A 27702-nucleotide genomic window follows, 5' to 3' on the forward strand; every position below is an offset into this window, starting at 1 on the left:
TTTATATATTATATGGGACTTATATGAGGTTTTTTTTTTAAATATATTATCTTATAAATTTGACGAATTATTAATTTAACATATTATTTTTTAAGTTGCAAAATATTATTTAATTGAGGTTATTAATTTAACAGGCATTAAATTATTGAGATTCTACTGTACTTGGTTTTTGATGGTCATGATTTGACATTGGTGCTTAAATAGTAACGAGGTTTTCTTTCACTTGGCATGTTGTTGTTTTTTTTTTCGCCCAAAAAAGACTCCGTAAATAAATTGAAAATATTTTTGCTCATTACTGTTGACTGATGGTGATATTCACTCTCTACCCTATTGAAAACCAGCAATTACTAAAGTTCATTCTCTATCAATATAGGCCCCAAAATTGCTTTGGTTAACATTTGATAAAGTATGATACTTTTGGAGTTTCCCATAAACAAAAAAACAAAAACAAAAAAATAAAGTATGATACTATTGGAATAAAATTCCTCACATGGAGAAGAAAAGAGATTCACAAAAAGTACATGAATGAAATATGAACACACTATTTTTCTTCCGTCATTCAATCTAATTCATTCAATATGATATCGAAAAATTAAAAAAAACTGTTTAAAAATAGAAAAAATTACGTGTGCTTATCATTTCTCAATTGAATCCTATCTTTAGCATAACTTCACTTTCAATCCAAGACTCAAAACACATCCAAATATTTTGTGTTTAGTTTGCTTTTAGTACACATAATAATCATTTATGCATGCTAGGGCCCTTTGATATCCATGATTAGTGAGAGAACAATACTTCATGTTAAACAAATACTTTTCGTAAGTTTTATCTTTTGGCATCCATGATTGCTGAGAGAAGCACTTGCTTTTTATATTTGAGCTAACCCACAATGCTACCATTGTTTTCCCTTTCAGCTAACCCACAATGCCACTAATGTTTTCCCTTTCAGCTAACCCACAATGCCACTAATGTTTTCCCTTTCAGCTAACCCACAACACTACTATTGTTTTCCCTTTCAAAACTTTCTTTTAAAATTTTTTATTACAAGCGATATTACTACTTTAACTTTAAATTACACTAAGAGGAGAGAATGATTTGAACCCAAAACGAAATGAGTTAAAGAAAAATGACATTCGCCAAGACAATCCACCACCTGGTTTCTTTCATCTTTCTAACTTCAAAAGGCGAAAACTTTGCGCAAAGGCAAGCAGATGCATGAGCATTTTGAACTCTTTCGTCTGGAAAATGGACAGTGCCCGGGCTTGAATCCGGAAGGTCAGTTCGGCACAAAGGACTGGATGCATTTAGCACAACATTAACATAATGCAAACTGCATTGATCCAATACTGAAACTGATTTAATTAACATAAAATGGAAAGGCTCAAAGTAAAATACAACATTAATCCAAGTCTTTCATAGCGATACATCATGTGAGAAAGGACTCTTCAAAGTTCACCAGTTTCCACATACCTATACAGTCTGCAAATGTCGGTCTTTAACTCCACACGAAACTCGGGTGCTAGCAGCCTAGCACCCTCCAAAATACCTGTCAAGATTACAACAGAACATACTGAATCCAACAAAATAATAGCAAGCGACGATGAGCAACTTGTCACATAATTCTGACTACTTTTGGCCTTTCTTCCATAACACGCCGATCTTCTTTAACATATTCCCATTTTTCTTCTTCGGCGAGTCATCATCCATGTCTTCTGAATAAGGTGAATTCATAGGATTGTAGTTGTTGCTGTCAAGAGAACCTGTTCTCTCAACAAGGTTCCCATTGTTTCCAGTTGAAAGCATGGCAGCAGCTGCCTCAGCGGCCTTCCTCCACTGATCCGCCTGCACCTTTAACTTCCTTAACTCAGTCTCCAGTTCAGAATTTGCAGCCTGTGCTGCCTCCAGCTGCTCAGTCACCTGTGCGGCTCTCCTGGTACTTTTATCTGCTTCCTCAGTTGCATAGCCAAGTTTCACCAAAGCCTCTCCCTCTGCAGCCCTTGCAGCTTCCTCCGAAAAAACAGCCTCATCATTAACTTTATTCCTCTCGATTTCCTTGTTTTTTAGTTCCATCTTGAGCATTTCATTCTCCTCAGCTATGTTCTGCAATTCTGTTTCCTTATCCAACAAACTTGCCTTCAACTCTACCATCACAGTCTCTGACTTCTTTAGCTCCAATTCAAGTTCAGATTCGTCTTCAGTTGATAAATTTTTCTCAACTTTCAAGGCCACCCCATCATTTTTCTTTGATACACTCTGAATTTCAGTTTCCTTATCCATTAGCTGTGCTTTCAAGTCTTCAATATGATCCTTCGCTTTTTTCAGTTCTGCTGTCAGTTCAGCTTCCCTCTCGGACGCTTCAGATTTTGCACTGTCAACTTCCTCGTACGCATTCCGAATCTGCAATGTGCTCTGAATGTATTCTTCCTGGTACCTGACCTCAGCTGCATCCAATGCAGATCTCAACTGACCCACTTCGGATTTCAAAGAATTCAGCTCTGCTTGTAACTGTTTTCTTTCTTCATTTTCATCTTCCTTAACAAGTTTTACATTGTCTGTAGAGTTTACCGAATGATTGCCTTTCCTATTAATCAGTTCTGCTTGAAGTTTGCTCACAAGACCCTCCAGTGATTTAACACGAGCATTGGATTGCTCCAACTCCAACGATAAGGAGTTGCAAGACTCTGTGGCTTTGATCCCATCCAATTTGAGCATTTCTATGGTTGCATTTGCCGCTTCCAATTGCATATGAGTGCTTTGTATAACTTCTACTGCCCGGGATTCGGATTCTTTGCATTCATTGAGCTCAGCTTTCAATTTCTCAACCAGGGAAAAAGTTTCGGAAAGTTCCTTTCTCAAGGTCTGGATCTCAGCATATGCCAACTCTGCATGCCTGTTTTGAGTGTCCTCAGACTCGGCTACCCTTTCGAGCTGACCCTTTAGCTTCTGAATTTCATTCATGGCAGAGGCCAGGGCAGCAGAATCCATTGACCGCTGCTTTTGAACAGCCTCAAGTTCAGACTCCCATGCTCTATCCCGATCCTGAGACAGTTCACGAAGCTCTTGAAGACGAGCATCTTCAGAAGTAGAAAGTTCCATCAGTTGCTGTTGGGATTCTTCAAGCTTTGCAGACATGGCTAATATCTGGTTCTTCGCTTCTTCAGCCTCCTGCTGGGATCGTCTCTTCAGTGACTCAGTTGTGTTTAACTGGTCCTTTGTCTTCTTCAGATCCTCTTGGAGTTGAGCAAGTTGTGTTTCCAATTCTGACACTCTTTTCGGTTGCTTCTTCTGAAGCTCAAAACCAGGGAAAAGGGAAGTAAATGAGAAACTACAATCGTTTCAAATTGAATGATAAGAAACCACACTAGATAACCTTCTAGTCGCAACTCTTAAAGACATAAGTTATCATGGAATACCTCAGGTACAGGGCTTCTTGGTGACATGCGCTCATTGACTTTTGGACTTCTGTTTTTCAGAGTCTTAGTCGCCCTATTTGGAGAGGATACAGAAACCGGCTCTGATCCAGGCGTCTTGGTAGTTCGAGGCTTTACTGGAGATCTTCTTTGAGGCACTTCCAAAGAGCCAATTCTGCTATCAATACGAAAAGGAAGTTAAATATTAGAAGACATGCATCAAAGTACTCAAAGTAAAGATAAGTTTCACAAATTGTTGCATCAAGAACACGAAACACAGAAAAAAAGATAGATGCGGATACAACTTTGTTACAAATGGATTCACCCATATCTGGAGCATATACTGCATAACAACCATTTACCAAAGCAATACCTTCGTTGATTTGTCTAACTTACTTTCAGATACAGAGCGATAATAATTTAAGCAGAAAAGAGAGAAGTATTTTACAAAATTATAACTTACAAATCAGCATTTCAATTCTGATGATACTGGCATATAAAACGAATTCCGCATGGATAGATATAAATCCGAATTCATACTCAGTTAAGTTTAGATGAGGTTTATAAACTTTGTAAAAAACTCAAAGTAAAATATTTCTCAAGCTGTTTATTGCTTTCCTTTTAGTGCTTTATTCTAGATAGTTACATATAATTTGAAGCATATGATTTTCGATGACAAGTATCATTTAGAACACCATCCTATTTTGCTTTCTCAGCTAATTGTATCACCATTACTTACCCAATATGTCAAAATTTTCCCATAACGAACACAGAAAATTTGAAGTCTAAGAGTGATTATTAGCACACTATAAAATTAAGCAAACAACACTATAAAATTAAACAAAGTTAATATTCTTATAAAAGAAGCAAATAAATGTTGAACTTACTTTGCTTTTGGTGTCTGCATCTTCAACATCTACTTGTTATAAGTGCTGATTGTGTTATCCTAATTCGATCTCCCTTTCAAATCCCTGAAAGCAGTTCGGAGAAACGATCTTTGGCTGAGATAAAGAAACTTCAAAGAGATTACCATATATATATGCACACAAAAAACACAAGAAAAATGGCTCACTAAAGATGGCCACCTTAGATCCATATAAAGTACAAAAACTAACAAACAAACAAACAAACAAACAAACAACACCTGCCTTCAAAGAAATCCCACAGTAAGCTAACACCACTACTACCAACCAATCCCACTAAATATTCAATATATATTTAAGAAAGAACGCTGCAGCTGCAAGATTCATCGAGTCTCATTAAACAAGCTAACCTTTTAATTTCCCTTTCTCCCTTTCCCACCTTTAAACTACATTCCAAAAAAATGATTTAAGCCACAAGGGACCAGCAGGAATTAGAAAATGACAACAATAACCACGTGCGATTGCCGTGGCTTAATTTTTAATTTGCATCAGTGCTCATGACAAAAGGAGGATCTTTCGGTAATAACTGATTTAAGTGTGGGCATACTGAACCCAGCGGAAGCACAAATGAACCCCATTTCTGTTCTTTGATGAAAATCCACTCTCTTAAAATTTAGCTGCAAATTAAAAACTATGACATAATATTCTTGGAAATGCAGCAATGCAATAAAATGCAATCAAAGCGTTCTTAAATTATAGTAAATTACAGAACCAATATATTAATGAAACCCATAGATCTGTGAACCCCAGATTCGCACAACAGATCTACAGAAAAAAATTGAAACAGGAAAAACTCAAAAGAGAGGCCATGGGAATAGAGCTTCCTGCTTAGCAAAATAGGGAAAAATAAAATCTTTTGCGGTGGAACAAAAAATCTGAAAGAAAAAACATGAAAAGGAAGAAACTTTAGCTCTTCTTCTCCAGCAACTCTTCAGAAATTGCCTTGCAAAGTAAGAGACTTTCAGTTCAAATACCACCAACCAACATTTTCATTTAAAAGCACAAGTTCCCAACATTTAAATTAAACCAAAAAATAACATAACATAAGAACAAACTAAAAGCAACAAAACCCATAAATTAACTGTCTAAAACAAGCTCTTTAAACCCAGAAAAAGCAATTAACCCAAAAATAAACCCCAGAAAAGTTGACATATTTTCCATAAGAAAGCAACAGAACCCAGAAATTCATAGACTAAAACAAGCTCTAAAAACCCAGAACAGACAACACATTTTCACCAGAAGGTAAAAAATAAGAGTAGACTCAAGTTGAAAGGATAGTATCAAATGGGAAAGGTTTTGCAACGAAAACCATGACATCAAAATACCGTTAGAATCCTCCTCCTCTTCGTAGTTTAGATTAGATTAGAATGTCGTTCAAATAAAAAGAAAAACCTTGACATTTGGCCTTACCACAAAGATCTCTGCCTCTGACTAGGGTGGCTTGCTAATATTCCTCAGGTTGGATAGTACTAATTAGCAGATGTTTGGCAAAAGACAAGAAAAAGGAAAAGAAAAAAGAAAGAGGCTTTGGAAATGGCAGAAAACCCTAGAGCTTGCTTGGTTTAGAGTTGCAGCAGTAGCATTGGGAGGGTTTGGTAGCTTCTGCAGTAGCTGCTTCTGTGTGCCCACTTCCCAAGTGAGTGAGACTCTTTCTCTCCGTTTCTTTGTATTTGTCAGTGGAGGGAGGGAAGTGAGCAACAGACAAAAGCAATGCCTAAATTGGCTAATAGAAATTTATAAATGTTTTTACCCTCACGCGCCTATTAATCCACACGTTCCCACTCACATGGGTTTGCTGATAGAGTGATAGTAGGTCTTAGTCTTACCTTCTGTGATTGCTACAGCCACCCGAATAGTTTTTGAGTAATTATCATGGGATGGCTTAGCTGCAAGAGATGAATTTCAAATTCATATTGTACATTTTGAGTTTAATTTCAAACACTAGTGAATCACACGAAGGTTAATCAGGTGAAATTGAAATATTTCTGTTAATTTTTTCAATCTTAAAAATGATGAATTACCGTAACGAAATCATTAATTAATTTTTTTTTTTTTTAAATAGTTTTTGGGGCGAAGAGCAAGGCTTAATTCAAGTTCCAACATCCAAGAACAAATGGGGTTATTTAGTGATTATATATAGTGTACTCTCCCATCTTAAGCTAATCTCCAATAATTTGTTTCCATTAGGTCCCCTATGCATGATTTATTGGTCTCTCAATTCCCTTATAAAACTCATTTAGTTGGTTGTACAACGAATCTTAGGTACCCTTCATGATATACGTAACTGATCTTGATTAAGAAAAAAGATAATGACAATCATTCAGGTATGCATGCATTAGCGTGAGTTGTTTATTGGTGTGTGTTGAACGTTGGCATTTTACAATTGTTTTAGGTGAGTTTGATTCTCACACACACACACACACACACACACATATATATATATATATATATATATTTTGTCCGTCAACAATCATTTTGATCATTCTGTAACAATTCTGTTAAAAAACTTTGTTAAATAAGGACTAAAATGACAAAAATACTGTTAATTTAATAAACAATAAACCAAAATGATTTGACAAAATTTGAGGGTATTTTTGTCATTTTATCCTTATTTAATGAAGATTTTTCACAAAATGACTAAAATGATTGATAGTGGACAATCTTAGTGACCATTTCTATCAATTTCAAATTTCAGAGACTAAAGTGAAGAGTTATACCAATTTCAAAGATCATTTTGGATAAAAGCCTCTTATAATCTCCAAGCTTTACTCCCATAGAACTCAAGAATTGAAATCGGTCCCATAAACTTATTTTCCGCAATGTGCAAGAGTTTGATTCTTATACAATTCGAATCAAACTTAATTGTCCTTATTGCGGAAGGCCTTATAATATTACTTAATAAAGATTGCATACTTAATTAGGTTAGGAGATTATTCATGACCCCGATTTTCAATAGTGTGAATAAGACTTTCAAGTTATAATTACTCAAAAATAATGGAGAGTTGTTAGTTCTTCTCAATTCCCATGTTTTCAATTTGATTCATTGAATTAGAGCATATCATCCTTCACATACCCACCTCTAAACAGCTGGTTTGCACAGGCAATTGGGATACACTTGGATTTGTCAAAGCTTCAATTTTTCAAAGTTTTCGTCAATGATTTTAGACCCCATTGGCTATAAACTCATCACTGTGTAGATCCCAATTTGTGGATCTCCAACATCTGTCTTTCCATTGACCTAGGACTCTTGCCTGGTCAATGCAAGTGATTTTTTTTTTTTGGGGGGAAACTAATGCAACTGATATTTAGTAACTGACAAGACAGATTGATTAGGCTTTGGATGCATTTTCAACCATCACATGTGCTTAGTCTTCTGCTTCGGGTTACAGGACACAAATGGCTGGTAATTAGCTAACTAGTTCCCTTCTTCCATGGGGTCCCCCTGAAATTGCACCAATGGGCCCCCAAAACTAGGATACTAACAAAGAACAACATGGGCAAACCGCTTCATTTCTGCATGATCAATCATATCAAGCAGACGAGTTGTCTTCTTGGAGAAATTTTTGGATACAGAAGTTCAAACCACGTTAATATCTGATTACATATTTAAAGTGCTCAATCCCCCTCTTTTGTGCACCTACCTCTTTTTGTCTGATAAAACAAATTTTATCTTGTTATTGTTACAATCAATCATTCCAATCATCAAACTCAAAGAGTCTAGTGTTGTTATTTATTGTCGCTACATTCCCATGTCAAGATGAAGCATAAGTTTACTTTGAACACTCTAATTTATTCAAAGTAATAGCACTACATGAGAAAAATTCTTAAATGTGGATGCTTAAATCACGTAATTGTTTGATTGCACACACAAAGTGTCTCGTCCTCCTTGTGTCTAGTGCCTTGTATGGATAACCACACACAAAAATTATTTTGTGTTAATACTACAGCTAGTCGTCCATGCGCGAGTATGGGATTCCTTCTCATTGAAGCAAACAAGACCCACAATGACAATATATCCAAAGTTAGGATTCGTCCAACGCACACATGGGCACCCAACTTAGCCTACAGTAAAAGCTTAAAAAATGTGAAAAACAATGGAAGATAGCCTTCACATATATGCCAAAGTATTGTCAAGTGTCCTTGTAGTGTGCATGGCATGAGTTGATATAATTAAAGAATGGTATCATTCTTTATTTCTTTAATTGTGGCATTTCAAATGTGAGTGGAAATAAAGGTCACCCATTGATATGTACTCGTCCTATATTGTAGGACAAATGGGCAATCCATATGTTTATTTGTACAAAGCCCTTTGCTTTGTCTGCAATGAAAGCAAGTTGGTATCATATAAAATAAGGTATAATTTTGTTCATTTCTTTGAACTAAAAGAGGTAAAAGCAACTAACAAAAACAAAATATCCATTTGGAAAGCAAAGGGAAAGTCACACTCGTTGCTCAAAAGTGGATTAGAAAATAAGGCTTTGGTTGTTGTTTTAAGACTTCTCTGAGAGGGATGGGGTATTTTAATACATATTAGTCCACAACAACTTGATGTATCATAGGCTGGCCATCCGATTAGGGTTTTGTTTTTTAATAAGTAAATTAGTTTGTTGCTTGTTTGTCTGTAAATTACATCATTTCTCAAACTGCTATGGAAAAAAATAATGCCTTTGCTTAACTAACAAACATGCATTTTGCATTATAATTGTTTTATATTGTTATCAATATACAATTCTAAGATTCTCATTCTAAAGACGTGTGAGACCCCTTTTATATGAGTCCTCAGATTAATCTTATGGTAAATTAAGTCATCAACTTAAATAATCTATATTACACTGAAACAAAACACTAATTCACAAAACCAAAAAAAAAAAAAAAAAAAAAAAAAAAAAAAAAAGAAAAAGAAAGAAGAAGGTTTCACGTCAGGTCGAATCTCTTCCATCTACAAAACCTAGTCTCCTCATTGAATATAAAAACGCAGAAAATCTAATTGCATAAAACCCTAATAACTTTAGACATCCAATTTCATCGAATCTTTTATCAATAATATTCAAATCTAGTTAGTTACAAACACAAAAATTTGAGATTGTGTGGTTTCGAAAATTGGGATCCCCTTCTTCTTGAACACATGAACCCTTTTTTCATATGAAATTTTTCGACGATGGTGAAAATTTTAAAATAGATCCCTCTTCTTTTTTCATATGCGAAAAGTAAACAACAAAAAACTTAGGTGGAGTATAGGCGAAAAGGAAACAACAAAAAACTTAGGTGGAGTAAAGGAGAATGAATCATCAAGAGAGAGATGGAGGAAGGAAGGGGATGTGGATTAGAGAGATAGTAGGGGAAGAAGATGGAAGACTTCATGCGAGAATTTTTTTTAATTTAATCACTTCGCAAAATTATTTTGTTTCGTGTATCATAAATTATATAAGTTGATGGTTTAATTTACCATAAGATTAATCCAAGAGCTCATATAAAAAGGACATCACAAGTCTTCAAAATAAGAATCTTAAGATCTGTCAATATACAATTATCAAATCACTGTTACTAATTGAGGCTCAGTGGTATTTGTTTGCACCATATAAAAAAATAAATCAAATTCGAATCTCGAATGATTAGAAAATTGATATTCATTTAGTATTAAACATATATAATGTCACGTTTTTTTGGAGTTGATCAAATCAAAATCTTAGTGCAATGTAGGATGGTATGTAGTCATTTTGGGATTGGGTTCCCTCCTCATCAATTCACAAAGTCTCATTCGGCCCAAGGCGTTAATTATGAGTTGTTTAGAAATGTTTTTAAAATTGTTGAAAATCTTTTTGTAAAAGTGCTTATAGTATCTATCTTAGTAAAAATATAAATGAATTTTAAAATGCTTAAAGTGCTTCCTAATTAAAAGAGGTATATAACTAGTACTTCTTAAAAATGTACTTAAAGTGCTTTTCAACCCTAAAAGCACTTGAACCAAAAGCATTTGATACACACTTCCAATTTCCAAACATGCTCTGCAGGAACAATTGGGCAAAGTCCAATATTTATACAAGACAATGAAACAGAAGAAATCTAGAAAGTCCAAATATAAAGGTGGACTAATTATACAAAACACGATGAAAATTTAACAAAAATGAAGATTTATATCTTAAAATATGTCCATCAGATCACACATTACACAAATTGATCACTAATTAAAGATGTAATGTAAACTTAAATAATTACGAAGTTTCTCGTAATATGACATAAAGTGCATATATAATTCCTGGTATATACCCAAATAGCGTCAGCAATAAGGCAATCCAAAACTCCACCTGCAATTTCACAAACAAACCTATATAAAAAATAAATAAATAAATAAATAAAAAACCCCTAACACCACACAAAAGCGATGATAATACTTTTTAGTACCATCTCAACGGACTCTAGCCACATAACTTGAAAGATATCCAGTTAACGGGTAAGATAATCATGTAATTGTATAAACAAAAATTGTTTTCGTCATAACTTGCTAAACTAGCTTCTTACGATCGCCAAACGAAGATATATAACTGCATGATTTGCATACACTTGAAGATAAACATACAGTTCTATTCAATCAATATTAAGAAAACAAGTATTTCAACGCATACCCATTAGATTCCAACTTTGCGTAGACAGATTACTAGATCGCCAGTTGAAATGGTAAATGTAAAAGAACTCTCATTCAATACAAATGGTGACAACGTGACTTACCGCACAGCCATAGCGAATGATGACACCAACTGGTGGAAGAATTATGGCACATACGACTTCTACGCATGTCCTCATCTTATTAATTAACTGAGTTTTTATTGCTAATTCGTTTGTGGGAGAAGCCTTGTAATCTGAGAGCCGATGAGAAGAACATGCAAAATTAGTTGTGGAAAGCCGCAGGAACTAAGGCTACGTTTGCATGGCCAGCAATACACGTGTCTATCATTCCACCAAACAATGCTTTGGTGGGTTTACTTTTTAGGATTATGGGCTTGGTGTGCTTTGACGGGTGGATCATACACCAATTACCAAAAAGTATTAGAAACCATCCCTTTTCGTTATTGGAAAAGTTTGAACACCAAAAGATATTTAAAGAAACAACTAAAGGTATTAGAAACCGATTCATGTGGTGTTTTTATGGGGAAAACTAGTCCTTGATCATGGACGGTAGCAGCAACTAAGTCCATTAAAAAATCAATCTTCGTGTGAGTCGCTATAATTTGTGATTGTTACAAACTGCGGGAGTTATGTTCTCTAGAGCATCAATCAAAGCTCCGTCTTCAGGGTCCTTTAGTTTTAATTATCGTTCATTGCAAAGGTCATTGGCTGGAGGAAATTGAGTTCAACTCTCATTGAAAGCACCAATGTTGGAGCCAAATTTGTGCACATCCCTTAATAGAGACGAGATCCAATTACAATTGTCCATGATCTCCGACGAGGGTAGATGGGGTTGGTTGTGGAGTGTGGTTGAATACAGATTAGATTGCCGTGTAAGTATATAGGAAAACAAATTAGGCTCACTTGTATATTTTTGTTTTTTAGAAGAATATAGAGATATTCCATTGATATACAAGAATAGCTACAAGCCTACAAGGGTTGCCGTGTAGATATATTCCTAAAGTAACCAATATATTGCTACGGGGATAATTTTCACAAACAAACATGCAAACATTATAGTCCTCTAAATGGCTACCATAAGCACAAGAACTACCGGTACCAGCTCAAGTATAGCCATCACACATCTGCCACAAATACGGCAGCCTCAAGAGACCTATATTGTGGAACATGCAATGTCATCAACAATAAGCGAGACCACACAAAGTCATTGCTAACAAACAATGCCACATTGCTTGTTAGTCGGGACATCACCAGCTAGATGCGGTACAAACACAAGTACACTAAACCTACACTACTGCGAAAACAGGAGCCACTGATTGGCTCATCTTCACAGCGAAATAAGAACACCCAGCTAGGACCACCTGCGACTTAATTAACCGGTTCTAGAGAGATCCGCAACCACCGAGAGAAAAGCACCGCGAAGCCACCACAAATCTGGCTAGGTAAGGCGGTGTCCCCGCTAATTGCTCAAGAAGAACAACTCCACCGTGGAGACCAAGCCATAGGAGGTGGATCTGATCCACCAAAAATAAAAAAGGAAAACTAATAAAAAAGATTTGAAGACTTTGAGCTTTAACGATAAAGACAAAATAAAGGGTAAAGTGAATAGTACCATGATTGACTTTTTAGTGTAAAAATGTGGTTTTTCGTTAAAGTAAACAGTACCGAGAGTTTTTTTTTGTTAAAGTTCCCAAATAAAAAACCAACCTACCCACAAATTTGGCCCCAAATCAAGGGTAAAAACCTTGAGAGGAGCTTGAGAGGAGTACAAATTTTGATTTGGGGCGGAGGCTCCAACAAAGCCATTGAATAAATATTTGCCCACAAAATGATGGGCGAGAAAAGGTGCTAGTAGCAAAAAGTGGATTCGGTAATTTACAGAAGCAATTCGTGCCGTTCTATGTGGTTGAGCAATAAAATGTATTTTTCAAGCTAAACGTTAAATGTTTCAAAGAGTAAAAGAATCATGGAATGGACACTATATTGCAGAGTTTCAATGATACGTTTGTACCAGTAGTAAACAAAAGTATCATTAACATAAGTTGTCCTAGTAGGAAAGAACGATATATTGCTGATTACAGGAAATAATTTCAAGATTTTAAGGGAACCAATTAGGTGAAGGAACAGCTATTTAAGTTATTTTCTTATGTATTTAAAAATATAACTACTTAACAATGGTTAAGTAAAGACACATGGAACGTTTTATGAAGAGTGGTCACGCTCACCACCAAGCAAGGATGATGAGCAAATTCTCACTCTAATACTATTATTAACGCTGGATTCTTTTAGGCCTACCAGAAGACTACAGAAGTTGGGAAGAAGCCCAATGTAAAGCCACGCAAGCCCAAGACACCAAGAAGCCCAAAATGAAGCTCTAAAAGAAAGAATTCCCGAGTGATCTAGGTCGACCGTTACATTCGACCGACGGATTATGCATTAAGTTTGAACTGCCAGGTTGAGTTTCGATGTCGAATGACATGAGCACGTGGGCTAATTGACAACTTTATGGCACAATGCTCAAGAAACAAGCTTACTTAACCATCAACTCAGGACATGTGATGATTACCAATCAATCAAAGTCTATGACGAGACACAAGGCAAAATTGGATCGTCGAGCTCAAGCAAGTTGCTTGGCTCTCAGAGCAATGCTAGGCAGATCACCAGAAGAATGCTCAGCATATGGACTGCTTAGCAGGCATGATGCTCTACAAACGACTGCATCTCGAGGAGCCCCACAACTAGACTACCATTAAAAATGAAGGTGCGTTGACTGAGACCAGATATTTGTTAGATTAGATATTTTGGTTTGTATTTATTAGAGTTGTTGGGAGGTGCCACGTGACGTGATGATTGTTTAGGACCGTCCGTTTGACATCCATGTGAAGGGTGGGTTTGCCAATTTAAGGCACAAGGGCAGAAGAGAGAATGCGAGGCTGGTGGGGGGAGAAAGGCTATGTTCGAAAATTTTCGAGATAATTTCAATTTTGTTTAAAGAAAAGAGTATACCATGCATTACATGATTACAAATTTACACTAAGGATATAGCTATATATTATAATGTTCTACAACACCAACATGTTACATGCACACGTTGTGAAAACTGTAATATCGATATCGACACAAATTTACAAGACGTACTCACACTGATAAATTAAGATTCGTCATCTGTGTGGCAAAATTAGCTATAGCTAGAAAGCTCAACTAGTGAAGGCATTCCAATTTATAAGGTAGAATGGTCCCTCACTAGAAGATTAAGTGTCAAATTGGCCTGCAAGTTGCTGCCAATTGGTTAATCATTTGTCCGTCTCATGCATTATTGTTGTAACCTAGCTAGCTTGCTAGTTATATATGCAAGTATTATTTCAGACGTAACTTCCATATATGCATGCATGCATTGTTATGCATTGTTTTGTGGAATAAATTCCAAGGGTTAGCTGGCGTACATGACAGCGGATTAACAATAATGCTACAGTATTCCAACCATTTGTATCACAGTGCTTGTATCATTAACCCTAGACCCTAAACTTTTGCTTCTCCCGCTCTCCTCTTTCATTCATCTTCTCTGTCACTGAAATAAGTATATCTGGCAATTTACACTTACATGATCCTCAACATAGTTGGAGGAGTAGAAAAAAATTTCAAAACTCGAACTGAATACGAAATCATGAATATACAAAATTTACATGATCCTCAACAAGATACAAATTTTTTAATATCTCATTACCCAGTTCAAACTCATCCACCAACACCACCAAGTTTATTATCACTCCAAAGCTGCCACATGGCTTCAGTTCTTCGGCTGCCAAGAGTGTTTTGAGGTGCCATCTCAAAACTTCAGCCCGAACATCTCCTAGACATTCCAGTTCTTGCCAGGCTCTGCAACTGTTGGCAGTTGCTGGTCCGGACCCTTCATCTCGAGGAGAAAAATGAGTCTATGACATTGGATTCACCCAAGGAGTTCTCGGAATGGACACATTCTCAAATGCAGATGGATCGGTGATCCAGGGATTCGTCATAGGTTGTTGTACACACAACACACAACCACCTTGTCTTCGGAGATAATAGGTTGGCCATAAGTGAATGTTGGGCCTTGGGTGAGGCCACCCCACATCTACAATGCGTCGGATGATCAAGGCGAACCTGACCACTACGGAATGGGAGCTGTTCTCATGTTGCCTTCCTTCCGTTGAAGAACCAACAACGTTGACAAGGGTGCTGCAACACTGGACATTAGGGATGAGGCGGGTATACATAGCAAGGGAATCCAATTCACTCCGATCATCCGAGGCCCGGTCGAGGAGGAGTACTTCAAGTACTACCTAAATTTCACACGAATTACTTTGATCTGCTCTATGGCCTCTAAGATGCTGGGTCCAACTGCAATGATCTGGACATTAATCATGCAGATTTCATTTTCCTCGGCAAATTCAGAAAAAACCTGAGACAACTCCCTCATTGCCCTGCCGTCGCCACTAAGTCTGACCAAATCACCTGTGGCGTAGCACAAGTCAACTCTTGTCTTGCTATCCGAGACAGGTATGACTCCATAACTTGTGGCCAAGTACTCGACAACATCGGAGCCATGGCATCATAGGGGTCATACAGCAAACGACAGAGAGGTTTTTGTTTGATCTCAACAACTCTGTCATGGCCTTTGCTCCAAACCAAAGCTAGCATAATGTGTTCTCTGTTCGGTCTCCAAACGTAATAGCAACTGTACCAGTGTTGATTTATAAATATAATCTAGTTAATAAAATAGAGAATTCTATTTCAATCCTTGAAGAAGATTACTTTTAGAATAATATCATGTGTAAGATTAAAAACTAACTTTAATCTTTGGGATTAGTTGTAATGATCAAATATTAATTACGTTGTAATAATTATTGAGCTTATATTAATTAGGTTGTAATAATTATTGAGCTTTTGTATATAGGTTATATATTGATCCTCATAAACAATAAAAATATTATTTGACAATTATTATTAAGTCCCATAATAAAAAATGTCATATATATATATCATATATTCTTTATCGTGCGTAAATTTCTCTATATATATGTATATGCATATTACGTACCAATGCAATCGTACCGAAACTTATATATTGATACATTCGTACCGAAACATATGTACTAATACATCCGTACCGAAACTTTTGTACTGATGCATTTGTACTGAAATTTATATACTGATGCAATTGTAGTGATACATTCATACCGAAACTTATGTATCGATACATTCGTAGCAAAACTTATATACTCATGCATCGTACATAAACTTTGTACCGGTACATTATACTAAAATTTATATACCGATACAATCGTACCAAAATTACGTGCAGATAAGAAATTGAATTTTAATAAGTTTTATTATTTATATGATGGAAGCACAAGAAAATACATTAATTATGGAAGGATAGACAATTTCGGATGGTCAGTTATAAATAATAAATGTGCTATAAATATTTAAATATGGTAAGTTTTAATAATAGAAACTTAAATTAGATTTATAAAACTATTCAGGTTACAAACTCTTATTTAAGCCTTAAAATCTATAAGCCCCTTAAATGTGCGCTCTTATAAGTGTGTTTAGAGACGGTGTTAATTATAATCCAGAACGTTGCAGAGCATGTCAGAGTCCTACGGTTGGTGAGACTCATAAGTTCGTTTTGAGACGGTGTTAATTACTAGTGGGGTGATGAGAAAGGCACACCACCCATGTGAATGTGATCCATTTAGGCATATGAAAGGCCTGTTTTTTGTAATGTTTGGCGTGCTGGTTCAGGTGATCCATTTTGGAGGCAGTGCTTCCATTCTTTGCAATCATATATAACGTCAAAAATAAAACATCTTCCATGATTATGAAACATGTAAGAGATGGGCTGCCATAGTGAAATATGGAAGAGATAACTATAGAATTGCACAGCTTCATACATCTATTAATTGGGAACTTTAACGAAAAACTCCCAATTAATTGTATTTGACGCCTAGCAATGAATTGTAAAGCGGCATACTGAAGACCAGCTGGTACCTGCAAGAGTCCACTCCCCTTCCTTTTGTGATCATAGTTCTTCTCGATTGTTCAATGCCTAAGCTGTCTCAGCCGCTCATCCACCAACCAACATTGTCGAGCGACTGTCAATGATATTGTTAAACTCTTTAACTGTTCTGCAATTTACCACAATTGGAAATCTGGAATAAGTTAACAAGTAAACTGATTATGAAAACAACGTCGATCGTACTAAAGTTGATTGATTCGTCATCAAATAGCTTGCCATGTTCTTATATCCCATATAAATAGTGGAGAAGATCACCTGAAACAATTACAAGCCCAAGTTTCTTGAAGTGAGTTTGTCCCCGTGCAAGGTAATCTTCCAGCAATCAACTTGAAATATAAACACAGAAAACTTTTTGGGCACCACTGCAAATATGCCCCATACAGATAATCAAACCATCAGCATTCCATTATCAATTCACAGACGAGAGAAGAAGAAATCATAGCATGAACACATACGTGTTCAAAAGGTTCAGTTCAAAGTTCTATCAACACGAGTTGTACCAAGAACATCTAAATAAATTAAAGGTTTGAAATTACCTCTGAATTTATCATCCTGTGTAATTATCCCAAATGTTTCTGCTGTTTCACGAATCATGATACCACTCACTCCAGTGTATGAAGTTACTTTACACTCGGCAACTGCCAGTAAATAGACAGGGAACTACACTAAGTATTGACAGAGAGAAAAGGGTAGATGAGGGCGTATTTGACACTGCCAAGCAATGTGCAGGAACGAGTCCAGATAGTTCAAAGGACGTGCATTTGAACATAAGTTCATAACTTGATATAGAATAATGTATCCTTGAGCCATTCACATAAGAGAAGAACAAAATAACTTAAAGGAGCAGAATTAAAGCCCTAAATAATTCCCAATTTTGATCGACAAAAGAGATAAAAGGTTCTCAATTTTAGGATGTTTGAACATGTTGGAATTACAAGAAGCCATAGTACATGTGATCTATCTGGTGTGATAAGAATTCGTAATATGGCTTGGAGGATGATTAGAGGTGAATAATGAACAAACAGTATGGACAATGTTTACATTAAGGACAAGAATGGGCAGTTATGAATGAAAGTTATGAAAAAGTAAGAAATAAACCTGAAATAATAGCACCATGTAGATCTGCACTAAGAATACACTGAGCCAGCTGATTTTTTCTGCAGGATTGAACGAACTTGTGGTTAGTTAACAAAATGCAAAGCATATTGCCCCCCAAAACTATAGATGCTTAAGAAAGAAATGATTAACCATTAAAATATATACATAACTCTGATATCTGCAATGAGAAAGATATACTCACCCAGTAGTTTTTAAGAGTTGCATAATATAGCCTTTCCACATCTCATGCATTGGCTTAAATTTATCAAAGCTGTGATCCAAACAAAAGAAAGTATTAGAGAGTGACCCATAGATGGCAAAATATAACGAGTAAAAAAAAAAAAAATTGTTAAGATCTTATCATCAATCACGGAAAACATCTCTCCAGTTATTGAAAGAGAAATATATTGATGATAACCAGTAAAAACAAGCCATTCTGAATTGTAAGCTTGTAACTTCAGGATCAGAAAAAACAATTTGCCAAGCGTATCATTATTATTATTCACTTGTTGGAAGAAGAAAAATAAGTATCACAGATTCACAAATGGCAACATATGCTGAGAAACACAGTTCACCTATGAAAATCTTTAGGAAAATCAAACAATCCCATCCTTTTTTGCTGTTTCATTGACATGTGCTTTTTAGAACGCTTGGAATGAATCTGCAGCGCCCTGGCACTAGAGCCAGTTGAAACGCCACGTCCTTGCACATAGTTATCGAGGAGAATCCAATTGTCAATTCTCTTACTTCTGGATCCTTGCATGTACTTCTGAGCTGAGTCTCCACTCTGAAGAAGCTCGTGCAAAACCTTATCAACTTTACTCTCCTTTCTACCGCCAGAGACCTGCATTTCACAAACTAGATCTTAAACCAACGACTTAAACCAAAATTTTTGCTTCAACTTCACTAAAAAGTACCTCAACACTAGTTGCCAGCAGATTCTCATCAACAGATTGAACTAGTTTTGCATATGTTGGACCACTTTCGTCGATCTCTGAATAACAAATACAAGCAAAATAAACATATAACCTCAATCCTAATCTCTTAAATTAAACTACCAAAAAATTTTGCCTCGATTCACTAAAACTGAAACAGTACCTTGTGAATTAATATAACCCGAAAAAGTGAAAGCTCCTATTAAGAATAAAGACGAGAAAAATTAAATAATCGTAAATATACAAAATCATTAACAGAAAAAAAAAAAATTAATTAAATATCTGAAACTAAGATTTTCACAAACCTTTCTTAAATGGAGTTGAACTTGAGGCCGATGGATTTGCTAAATTTGGTAAAGAATTAACAGCCGAAGAACTTGCAATCTGCGATTTCTTTCCAGCTTCATCGGTTTTTGATCTCTTGACAGTATTCTTTTGATGTAAATCGAGCTCGACTTGGGCAGCCTCAAACCTTCGTTCCAATGCCTTCAAAGTGCGTTGGCGTTGATCGTCAACAATTGTTTCACCAGCCATGGCTGCTTGAAAAGACTAAGGAAAATTGGTTTAGTATCCCTTTTACAAACCCATCAACTGAAAACAGCCCTACACCCAAAACGGAATCTCTTGCTAGTAATTGGACAAAGAGACAAAACATAACAAAAATAAAATCAGACAAGAACTAGCATGCAATGAACAAAACTACAGAATATGATATCCATTTAACTACACAATACTAATAGAGCCTTTGGCTGAATGGTCCATATGCAATAACTAATATGTTTATAAATATCCAAACATTTGATCAAACACCAACTGGTCAACAAACAACTTATGCAGAAAGACAAGCATAACGAAAAGAAAATAAATCATGAAGATATATACCAAAGGTCAATCCCAGTAAACTCTTGGATCATTCATTATGTAGTTCATTTTGTGAGAGTACTACTTGAAATGAAAAGACCTCGATGCTGAAGAAGAAACATTTAGACATGAAGTAATGGATGACTGAAACTCAAAAACTTCTAGTTGAGAAATTAGATCACCTTCAGATCATGACCCAGTTAATGAATGATAGAAAAATCAAAAGGGCATAATTCAAATATCAAAGAATCTTACAAATGTGCCCTGAAGATAATATGAGGTTTAAAAATAACATAAAAACAAAAAATAGAGAACATTAACAGATAAGATGAACAACAAGACCACCGCAGAAATGAGAATTCAGAAACAAAGATGATACCTTTATTAGCAAACCGAACAAGATGAAGTCTCAAAAACTCAATTTCCAACAAATTAACGTCAAATATCTACTAAGTAACTGAATTGCAAAGAGTAGCAAAAAGAACACATTACAACATAGGATTTCCAAGAAAGAGAGAGAAGCATACTCGTCAATACGAGTGAAATCAGCCAAAACTAAGCCTAGGAATCCAAAAGCAAAACCCACAAGAGCCATCCCAGGACCAATGAAACCAATTAGTAAACTGTCCTTTCTTGGGCAACCTCCTCCGAACCCTCAACCGAACTACAATTCAGTGAAAACCTAACCATTTGCAGGATCCTATCAAAATTTGAATCTAATTACAAGAGCGGATTAAATGTTCAGCAAATCCCAAATATAATTTAGAATGCAAAAGTATGAAAGGAGAATAGATAATAAGCGCGAACAAATTTTGTTCAAATTATTAATTCATATTGCAAATCATAGGTCACAAATTGAAACCAAATGATATCATTAAAGAATACCTTTTGTATTATGTCTTTATATTGATTGCCAACAAAATGGTCTTCTTTTTTTTTTTTTTTTATCCTTTCTCAACCCAAAGTAGAACCACCAAACCCTGTAATGAAACAAAATATTGTTCATAGAAAATTCCAAAAATTTAATTAGATTTAACCAATACAGTCCTAAACCTATTTAATCTGAAAAATATAAAAAGAATTTTGTACATTACAAAATCAAATCAAATCATATAATCTCAAACATTTTATTCATACCTTTTTTATTGTCTTTATACCGATCATCAACAACCTTTATATATTTTTACTCAATCTTTGAAGGTGAATTTTTATAAAAACCTGCAATCATGACCAAAAAAAAATTAATATCACAAAGATAGAAAAAAATTGCAGCCTTGAATATTTATAACATCAAGAGAAGGACCACACAAAGATAAGATTGATCAACAAAGATACATTTGTCCACCAAAGTCCAATAAAATACATTTAGAAAAGCTGTTCAGTTTTTACACTTATTGATCAAATGGACTTTAAAAACGAATTCAAATGAACTAAACGGAAAAGAATAACAAAAATTATTGTAAAAAAAAAAAAAGAATTTAAGCATATTAAGACCATGCACTGACTAACTCTTTGACTAAATCATCAACACTCTAAATACGAATAAATAAATGTGCAAGTAGAGGATCCCATAATTGTCCCAATGTTAATTTCATGAGTAGTTTACGAAGACATGTGAGGACAATAATTACTTTGTCAACTGATTTAAACAATGAGATTCCAAAAAAGACAACCCCGTAGGAGACACACTATAGTTTCTGCCCACCACAGAGCTTAACCTCTGTCCACACACTATCCATACCCCTTACTGAATCAAAACCCCTAAATCGAACTGAACACAAAACTGGATTACTGCTCTTACTCTGTTAGACATACCCACACTTATCAATTTACACATAAATTTCAATTCTGAATCATTGGGGTTTCCAAAAAATTCCACAGAAATGCAAAAGTAGACAAATAAACTGAAACAAAATTATGTGCACTGGGGAATCAAGACTCACCCAAAATTGCTATCCAATGCCCTACAATTGAGAACACGTTTACAAAGCCTTTCAAAGGCTCATATTCAACTTTCATATGCAAAGACTCTAAGCTCCAATTGTTATTTCTCAACTCTAGTTACTTCAGCTGCATAACAGAAAGAAAAAAAAAAATTATTTAACTATAATTAACTAATCTGATTTAAGATTAATAAAAAAAAAGTCGGAAATTTCAGCTTTAAAATTACATCTCAGGCTGCAAGTCGAATAAAAAACGTAGAATTTCAAAACTCCTCACCTTAATGTCAGAAACCCGAAAAACCGGATCTCCTGAAACCAAAAAGAAAACCAAATTAAATCTGAGGCCAAAATTCCCAAAATCACAACCAAAAAATTTAAATGAAAAACCCGTTTATAAATCCAAATTTACACTCCCAAGCACATAACATTCAAAGCCCATACCAAATCGGCAGCAGGAAACGTGATCCGCTCCAAATTTTCTGCAAATCGAGACCAAACTGACTATTTTTTAGCAAGCGAGCGTTGTCGTCTGCAGCCTCCGACAAAAGGATCTAAACAAATTTTACTGACTTAACCATTTTTTGGAAAAAGCCGAGACACAGAGAGAACTCGAGATGGGAGAGCAAGGCCAGGATTGAGAGAAGGTTTGTGAGACAGAGACAGAATTGGAAAGAAGAGTCCAGAAAAGAGAAAAGCTGTAGTCCACGAAGAAGGGATACCCTCTTCTGAAATCATCGACGACAAACGCGTGGCAAAGGAGGGTAGCGATGCCATTTCACTGTAGCAAAGATGGCAAAAAATTGACTTAACAAACGAATTGAGGGGCATTTTGGTCCGCACACTGCTCTAGAACAGTAACCAGAAGTTTGGGTTTTAGTATATACTAGCAAGAGTGCCCGCGCGGTGCTGCGGGTTTTCAAACTGTACAAAACATGTAGAAAGTTTTAAATGTATATATGATATGCCATACTATTTACATACATGTGGAAAATGTACTTACAACACTATCTACAATAAGGAACAATAAGTAGGATTGGACTTCCTTAATCTGATGGGCTTGTTTTCATTTTGCTTAGCATCGTTGACTAAAATTATTAGAGAAGCAGAAAAAGAATTTCAGAAATTGTTTATGAAGGAAACAAATTCAGTCCTTATTATATATAATAGATGATCTATTACCTATAAGGAAAAAGACTTGGTAAAACCATTTTACCACATCAGGAAACGTTTGTTTATGAGTTGTAATTCATTGCAACAAATTTATTTCCACCACCAATGCTTCGTACTTGAATGATCTAAATTAAAAAAATAATAGCTATAAATGGACATTCATCACTAAAAATGAAAATCATAGACCCTAAAACTTCCAACATGGTGAAAAATATAAACATTGCGAAATTGGAATAGAAATCAATTCTGAAAAGAAACTGAGCAGCGGGATTACACTAAATGGAAACCGTAAACATAAATTGAAACAATTCTTATAAAATGAGTCAGTCGAACTTACAACGTAGTTAGGAGTGCAATCTTGCTGCCAATTTGCTAAACCAAGACTACCTATACCAAATCAGAACATTTTAATCCTTGAATAAGTTATATTGGATGACGCTAAGCATGCATGCTTAAATTAGACAATGACTTGGAACATCTACTTAAAACTCAAAAGTACATCACTTCAATTAAGAATATCTCGAGACTATCTCTAATCTTTGGTTAAACCATGACTTGGAACATGTCTAAAAAGCCCCGAATTTTAATTGGTACAACAGGACAAAGAGCTTATAGCTCCAACCAGTAATCAAACTCTACTGAAATCAGCTAGAATAATAACTGAAATGAAAAAGAAACAAAAATATAAGAATACCATATTAATTTTCAAATCTTACCACCAGTCTGCAAGGTGTGCCGAAAGCTTGTGTCTCACCATGGCTCAGTCTTTGCTTTGTTAGTAACTTAACCGTCAAATCTTTCAACTGCAATGATCAGTTAGAACACAATCAGAGAAAAAGCACATATGGAAAAGCATACTACTTTCAAAATGCTCATGGAATCCACAGTCGAAACTTTTCACTTTGCTTATATCTGCAAGATACCAAAAGGATATTAACGATGAAGGGATGATAACAAATCTTATTAAAGAATGCACTGCATTCATTACCAAAGTGTTAACCTGGTGAAAGTATAAAATATTATGGATTTACACAGCCAAATTCTACACTTGTTAATTCCGAAATTTTTCGTTTTTTGGCGTATTGAAACAAAAGTAAAAGGCGTGATCTAATCAATTTGAAAAATCTCAAGAATTCACAAATTATTACAAAACCAAATTCATTGTCAAGATTAAGAGCAACCGAATAACACAATAACAAAACGGAAAAAAAAAAAAATTATCTACCTTTGTCAAACCTCTAGTCAATTCAAGTCGATTGACTCCACCCCCATACTAAGTGGTGCCCCAGAAATTCTTGCAACTTTAGTAGCCTTGATCATGCATGTTTATAAATACATAAAAGAAGATAATTGCAATTTATTAGACTAAAGAATTTGGGATCAATAAACAGCTACTGAAGATAATTTTTCGTGTTGCTACATTGAGAGGGGCACCCAAACCTGATATTAAAAAACAAAATATTTAGTATAATGTAAACAATTCAATATGTAGTATCAGTTTTGGATGCATAATTCAAGGCTCTAAAACCCGCAAAATCACAGGAAAAAAATATCACATCTCATTGTAAAAAAGAAAGAACCGACTTAATCACAGTATAAAAGACATAAATACAAATACAACTTTAACACATGATGATATTTGATATACATAAATTTTTAAAAGGTGATACAAATACCAGAACATATTTATATATATGTACAAACAGTTATCAACATGATTAACAAAAATTTGTAAATTCTAAAGTTTACACTACTTGTCAATCACTTACACTTTTTTTTTCTTTCCAATTTGAGCAAAAGCACTGTAGCTTATATAAATTGTTGTGCCAATAATCTGCAATAGATAACATAGTATAAATAAGTTATACAAAACAATAGCATTGTAATAATCCTTTTTTATTTTATTTAAAGCAATAATTATCAATACGATTAATAAAAATTTATAAATTGTGAACTTAACACTACTTAGTAAGTTGGCTAACCTTTTTTTTTTCAATTTCAGCAAAAGCACTTTGTAGCTTATATAAATTGCTTTGATAATGATCTACAATGGAAAATGCAGTCACCAATGAGATACACAAAACAGAAATAGTATTATAATGATCTTTCTTTTTTTCGTTGAAAGCATTGCATAATTGGGAAAAGAAATGAAAACTTAAATTAAACTATCAAGAACCAAATGATCTAACACATTTTAGTTCTTCTTAAACTATAACAATACAGTATATCTAACACAAATAATCTGTAAAGAGAACTATTAAAATCTCTTGACCCCAATAAGCATCTTTTACCTTACAAAAATTCTATGGATAAGTGACTTCTTTATACAACATTGCTATTCCGAATACCTAATCTCACACTTAGCTTGCAATTAAATTTTCCAAAGAGTAGGATGATGATGGTAATATACTTTCTTATAAAACAAACCATATACAATCTATTTTTCGTCATATTCTAGAAATGGGTAAATTTTTAATTGCCTTCTCAAACAGTATATCTATATTTGGGCAATTTGGGTAATTGAATCGCCTAGAAAATAAATTCACTGAACAGGATTTCATAAAATAAAATAATAATAATAATTGAAAAAAAAAAAAAAAGGGTGAAACCGAATCGTAAAAAATGAATCATCTCAATCAATTTCCCAACAAAATAAAAGGTTAGGCTAGGAGGAACCCACATTTTCCTCACCCTCTCCGCCTATTTCGAAAACATTTTTCTTCTTTCCAACTTCCCCATCTCTGTCTCCCCTCTCTTTCCCTTTCAACTCCTTTTTTTTCTCTGTTCATATCTTCTTTCCCATCTCTGAAAAACCCACCCTAGTTCAATTGAATAAATCGCAGCAAACTCAAATAAAAATTTGAATATTTCAGACCGAAAACGGAAACCAAACGACCACATAAAAATACGAAAATTGGAGATTTCCCAGATCACGAAAATTGGAGATTGCCCAGATGACGAAATTATGAAAGAACAGTAACCCAGAAGTTAAAATCGGAAAAAGCCGAAAACTTTGTAAGATTTGACCGGGACAGAGTAATCAGAGTTCATACCTTTTTCAAGAGAGAAACAAATAGTAGTCACAGCTACTGCAACTGCTCTCTCTAAGTCTGGAGTTTCTGGGAAATTTAGAAAAAATCGTTAGGGTTTCATCCAAATTAGAAAAAATCCTAAACAATCATTATAAAACACACCTTAGCTATATAAGATTGATTCTGCAGAGATCTGAAGATAGGCCGCGCCCAAAGGGATGGAAATCGACCAAAAACCCAGCCACAACCCAGAAATCCCAAACGGAAAAAGGGGGAAACAGCAGGAATTCTTTACCCCAATTAGAGATGTCGAAACCCTCGGAACGCAAAAAATCCCAAATCTAAATAGACGCACAACGGCCCGGTAACCACAAAATCCCTTAAACCACGAAAATCAGCAACCCTTTCCGCGAAAGAAAGCACGGTTATCACAGGAAACAGAGGATTGGAAGAAAGAACAGCCAAAACGAAAAGAGCAAAAGCCGAAATCAAGAAAAGCAACGAAGGAACAAAACCCTAACTCAAGATGACTCTCGAAGTCGAGAGAATAAGATGAGCGCCTCGTGGAAAACAGGGACACAAACGGAAAGAAAACAGAGAAGCGAGGGCAGTTCCGTCCGGACACCGGTCATCCACAGTACCCAACCCCTAAGGGTTTTAGTATATATGATAAATTTGACATATCGGTTAGAGAACAAAATTTATAAAAAGATCAATGTGCCACATAAGACCAACTCCAATGGTTGGGCTAAAAGCCAAATTTTTTAGCTCGGAAAATTTAGCTTTTAGCCCAGAAATAGTTTTTCTGCTCTAACCGTTCTGGGCTAAAATTTTAGCTTGGAATTATTAAAGAATAAACTTAGGCTATTTTTTTAAAAATTAAATTAAAAAAATAAATATGTAGACTATCGTAAATTAATTTTATGAACATTTTAATCTAAAAATATTTAAATTTTGATAAATATTGAAAAATCACTAAATTTTCCACAAAGCAAGCCTTCAACTTTCACCAATCTTTCAACCATGGGCTAACTTTCAATTCACCAACCGTTCAACACCAAATTTTCTACATCAAAGTGTGGAATAATAAGTATAATAATTATTGAAGGCATCTAGATTAATAGAAACAATAATTAATAAGACATAAATTTAATAAAGTACATAAACAACGATAATTAGTAGGAATTCAATAGAAACAATAATTAGTAGGAGAAAATTGAGTTTTGTGTGGATGTTTGAACAAATACATAGGTATTTATAGAGTTTTTGGGTGAATTTTGAGTTAAATAATTTTTTTAAATTATTTTAGCTGTTGGATTTAAATTTGGGCCGTTAGATCTTTTTTTTTACCGTTATATTTGATTATATTCGATCTCAGTCGTTGGATTCAATGTATTTTAAAATAACATATTCTAAAAAAAATAAATTTGAATCAGGACCGTTGGATCAACCAACGGTCCTTAAACCCCAGCCATTGGATTTCAATTATAGTCATTGGGATGATGATGCTGGCCAACAACCAGCTAACTGCGGGGCCCACTGTAACAACCTGTCCCGAGATTTACAGAACAAAAAAGGTATTTTCGTATTTTCACTTTGGTTGGGTTTCTTTTGTTTAAAATAATGGTTTTTGGTTCTTGATTGGTGA

General features: G+C 35.0%; 3 protein-coding genes across 29 annotated transcripts; all 3 read right to left on the minus strand.

The window, feature by feature from the left end:
• Positions 1-1335: 1335 nt before the first annotated feature.
• Positions 1336-6042, minus strand: LOC137745846 (interactor of constitutive active ROPs 2, chloroplastic). 12 transcript variants are annotated; one of them, XM_068485876.2, is made up of 4 exons: positions 5744-6042; positions 4298-4381; positions 3414-3585; positions 1336-3285 (listed from the first exon to the last, which is right to left on the minus strand). In XM_068485876.2, the coding sequence occupies exons 2-4, from the start codon at positions 4324-4326 to the stop codon at positions 1627-1629; spliced, it is 1860 nt and encodes a 619-aa protein (XP_068341977.2). In that variant the 5' UTR covers positions 4327-4381; positions 5744-6042; the 3' UTR covers positions 1336-1626. The 12 variants fall into 12 exon arrangements, with proteins under 12 accessions (XP_068341977.2, XP_068341976.2, XP_088537749.1 ...); XM_068485875.2 differs by having other exon boundaries at positions 4298-4411; XM_088681623.1 differs by having other exon boundaries at positions 4298-4425.
• A 4405-nt stretch (positions 6043-10447) lies between these two features.
• On the minus strand, positions 10448-11189 carry LOC137744210 (low temperature-induced protein lt101.2-like). The gene is made up of 2 exons (XM_068484073.2): positions 11060-11189; positions 10448-10638 (listed from the first exon to the last, which is right to left on the minus strand). The coding sequence occupies exons 1-2, from the start codon at positions 11132-11134 to the stop codon at positions 10546-10548; spliced, it is 168 nt and encodes a 55-aa protein (XP_068340174.1). The 5' UTR covers positions 11135-11189; the 3' UTR covers positions 10448-10545.
• A 678-nt stretch (positions 11190-11867) lies between these two features.
• On the minus strand, positions 11868-26727 carry POP4 (ribonuclease P family protein). 16 transcript variants are annotated; one of them, XM_088681022.1, is made up of 19 exons: positions 26217-26727; positions 26076-26141; positions 25005-25066; positions 24792-24856; positions 24248-24462; positions 23739-23825; positions 23360-23409; positions 22130-22161; positions 21853-21979; positions 20795-20889; positions 19354-19584; positions 19212-19247; positions 19031-19107; positions 18689-18957; positions 18316-18384; positions 18114-18172; positions 17552-17653; positions 17271-17377; positions 16765-17124 (listed from the first exon to the last, which is right to left on the minus strand). In XM_088681022.1, exons 11-18 carry the CDS (start codon positions 19580-19582, stop codon positions 17280-17282), a joined length of 939 nt encoding a protein of 312 aa, XP_088537148.1. In that variant the 5' UTR covers positions 19583-19584; positions 20795-20889; positions 21853-21979; positions 22130-22161; positions 23360-23409; positions 23739-23825; positions 24248-24462; positions 24792-24856; positions 25005-25066; positions 26076-26141; positions 26217-26727; the 3' UTR covers positions 16765-17124; positions 17271-17279. The 16 variants fall into 16 exon arrangements, 14 of the variants coding, with proteins under 14 accessions (XP_088537148.1, XP_088537146.1, XP_088537149.1 ...); XM_088681020.1 differs by having other exon boundaries at positions 19354-19597; XM_088681023.1 differs by lacking the exon at positions 20795-20889 and having other exon boundaries at positions 16765-17119; positions 19354-19597.
• Between the last annotated feature and the right edge of the window lie 975 nt (positions 26728-27702).

Source organism: Pyrus communis, chromosome 12 (genome assembly GCF_041283825.1).
Source record: "Pyrus communis isolate YQ-2024b chromosome 12, ASM4128382v1, whole genome shotgun sequence".
In the NCBI taxonomy this organism is placed as follows: domain Eukaryota; kingdom Viridiplantae; phylum Streptophyta; class Magnoliopsida; order Rosales; family Rosaceae; genus Pyrus; species Pyrus communis.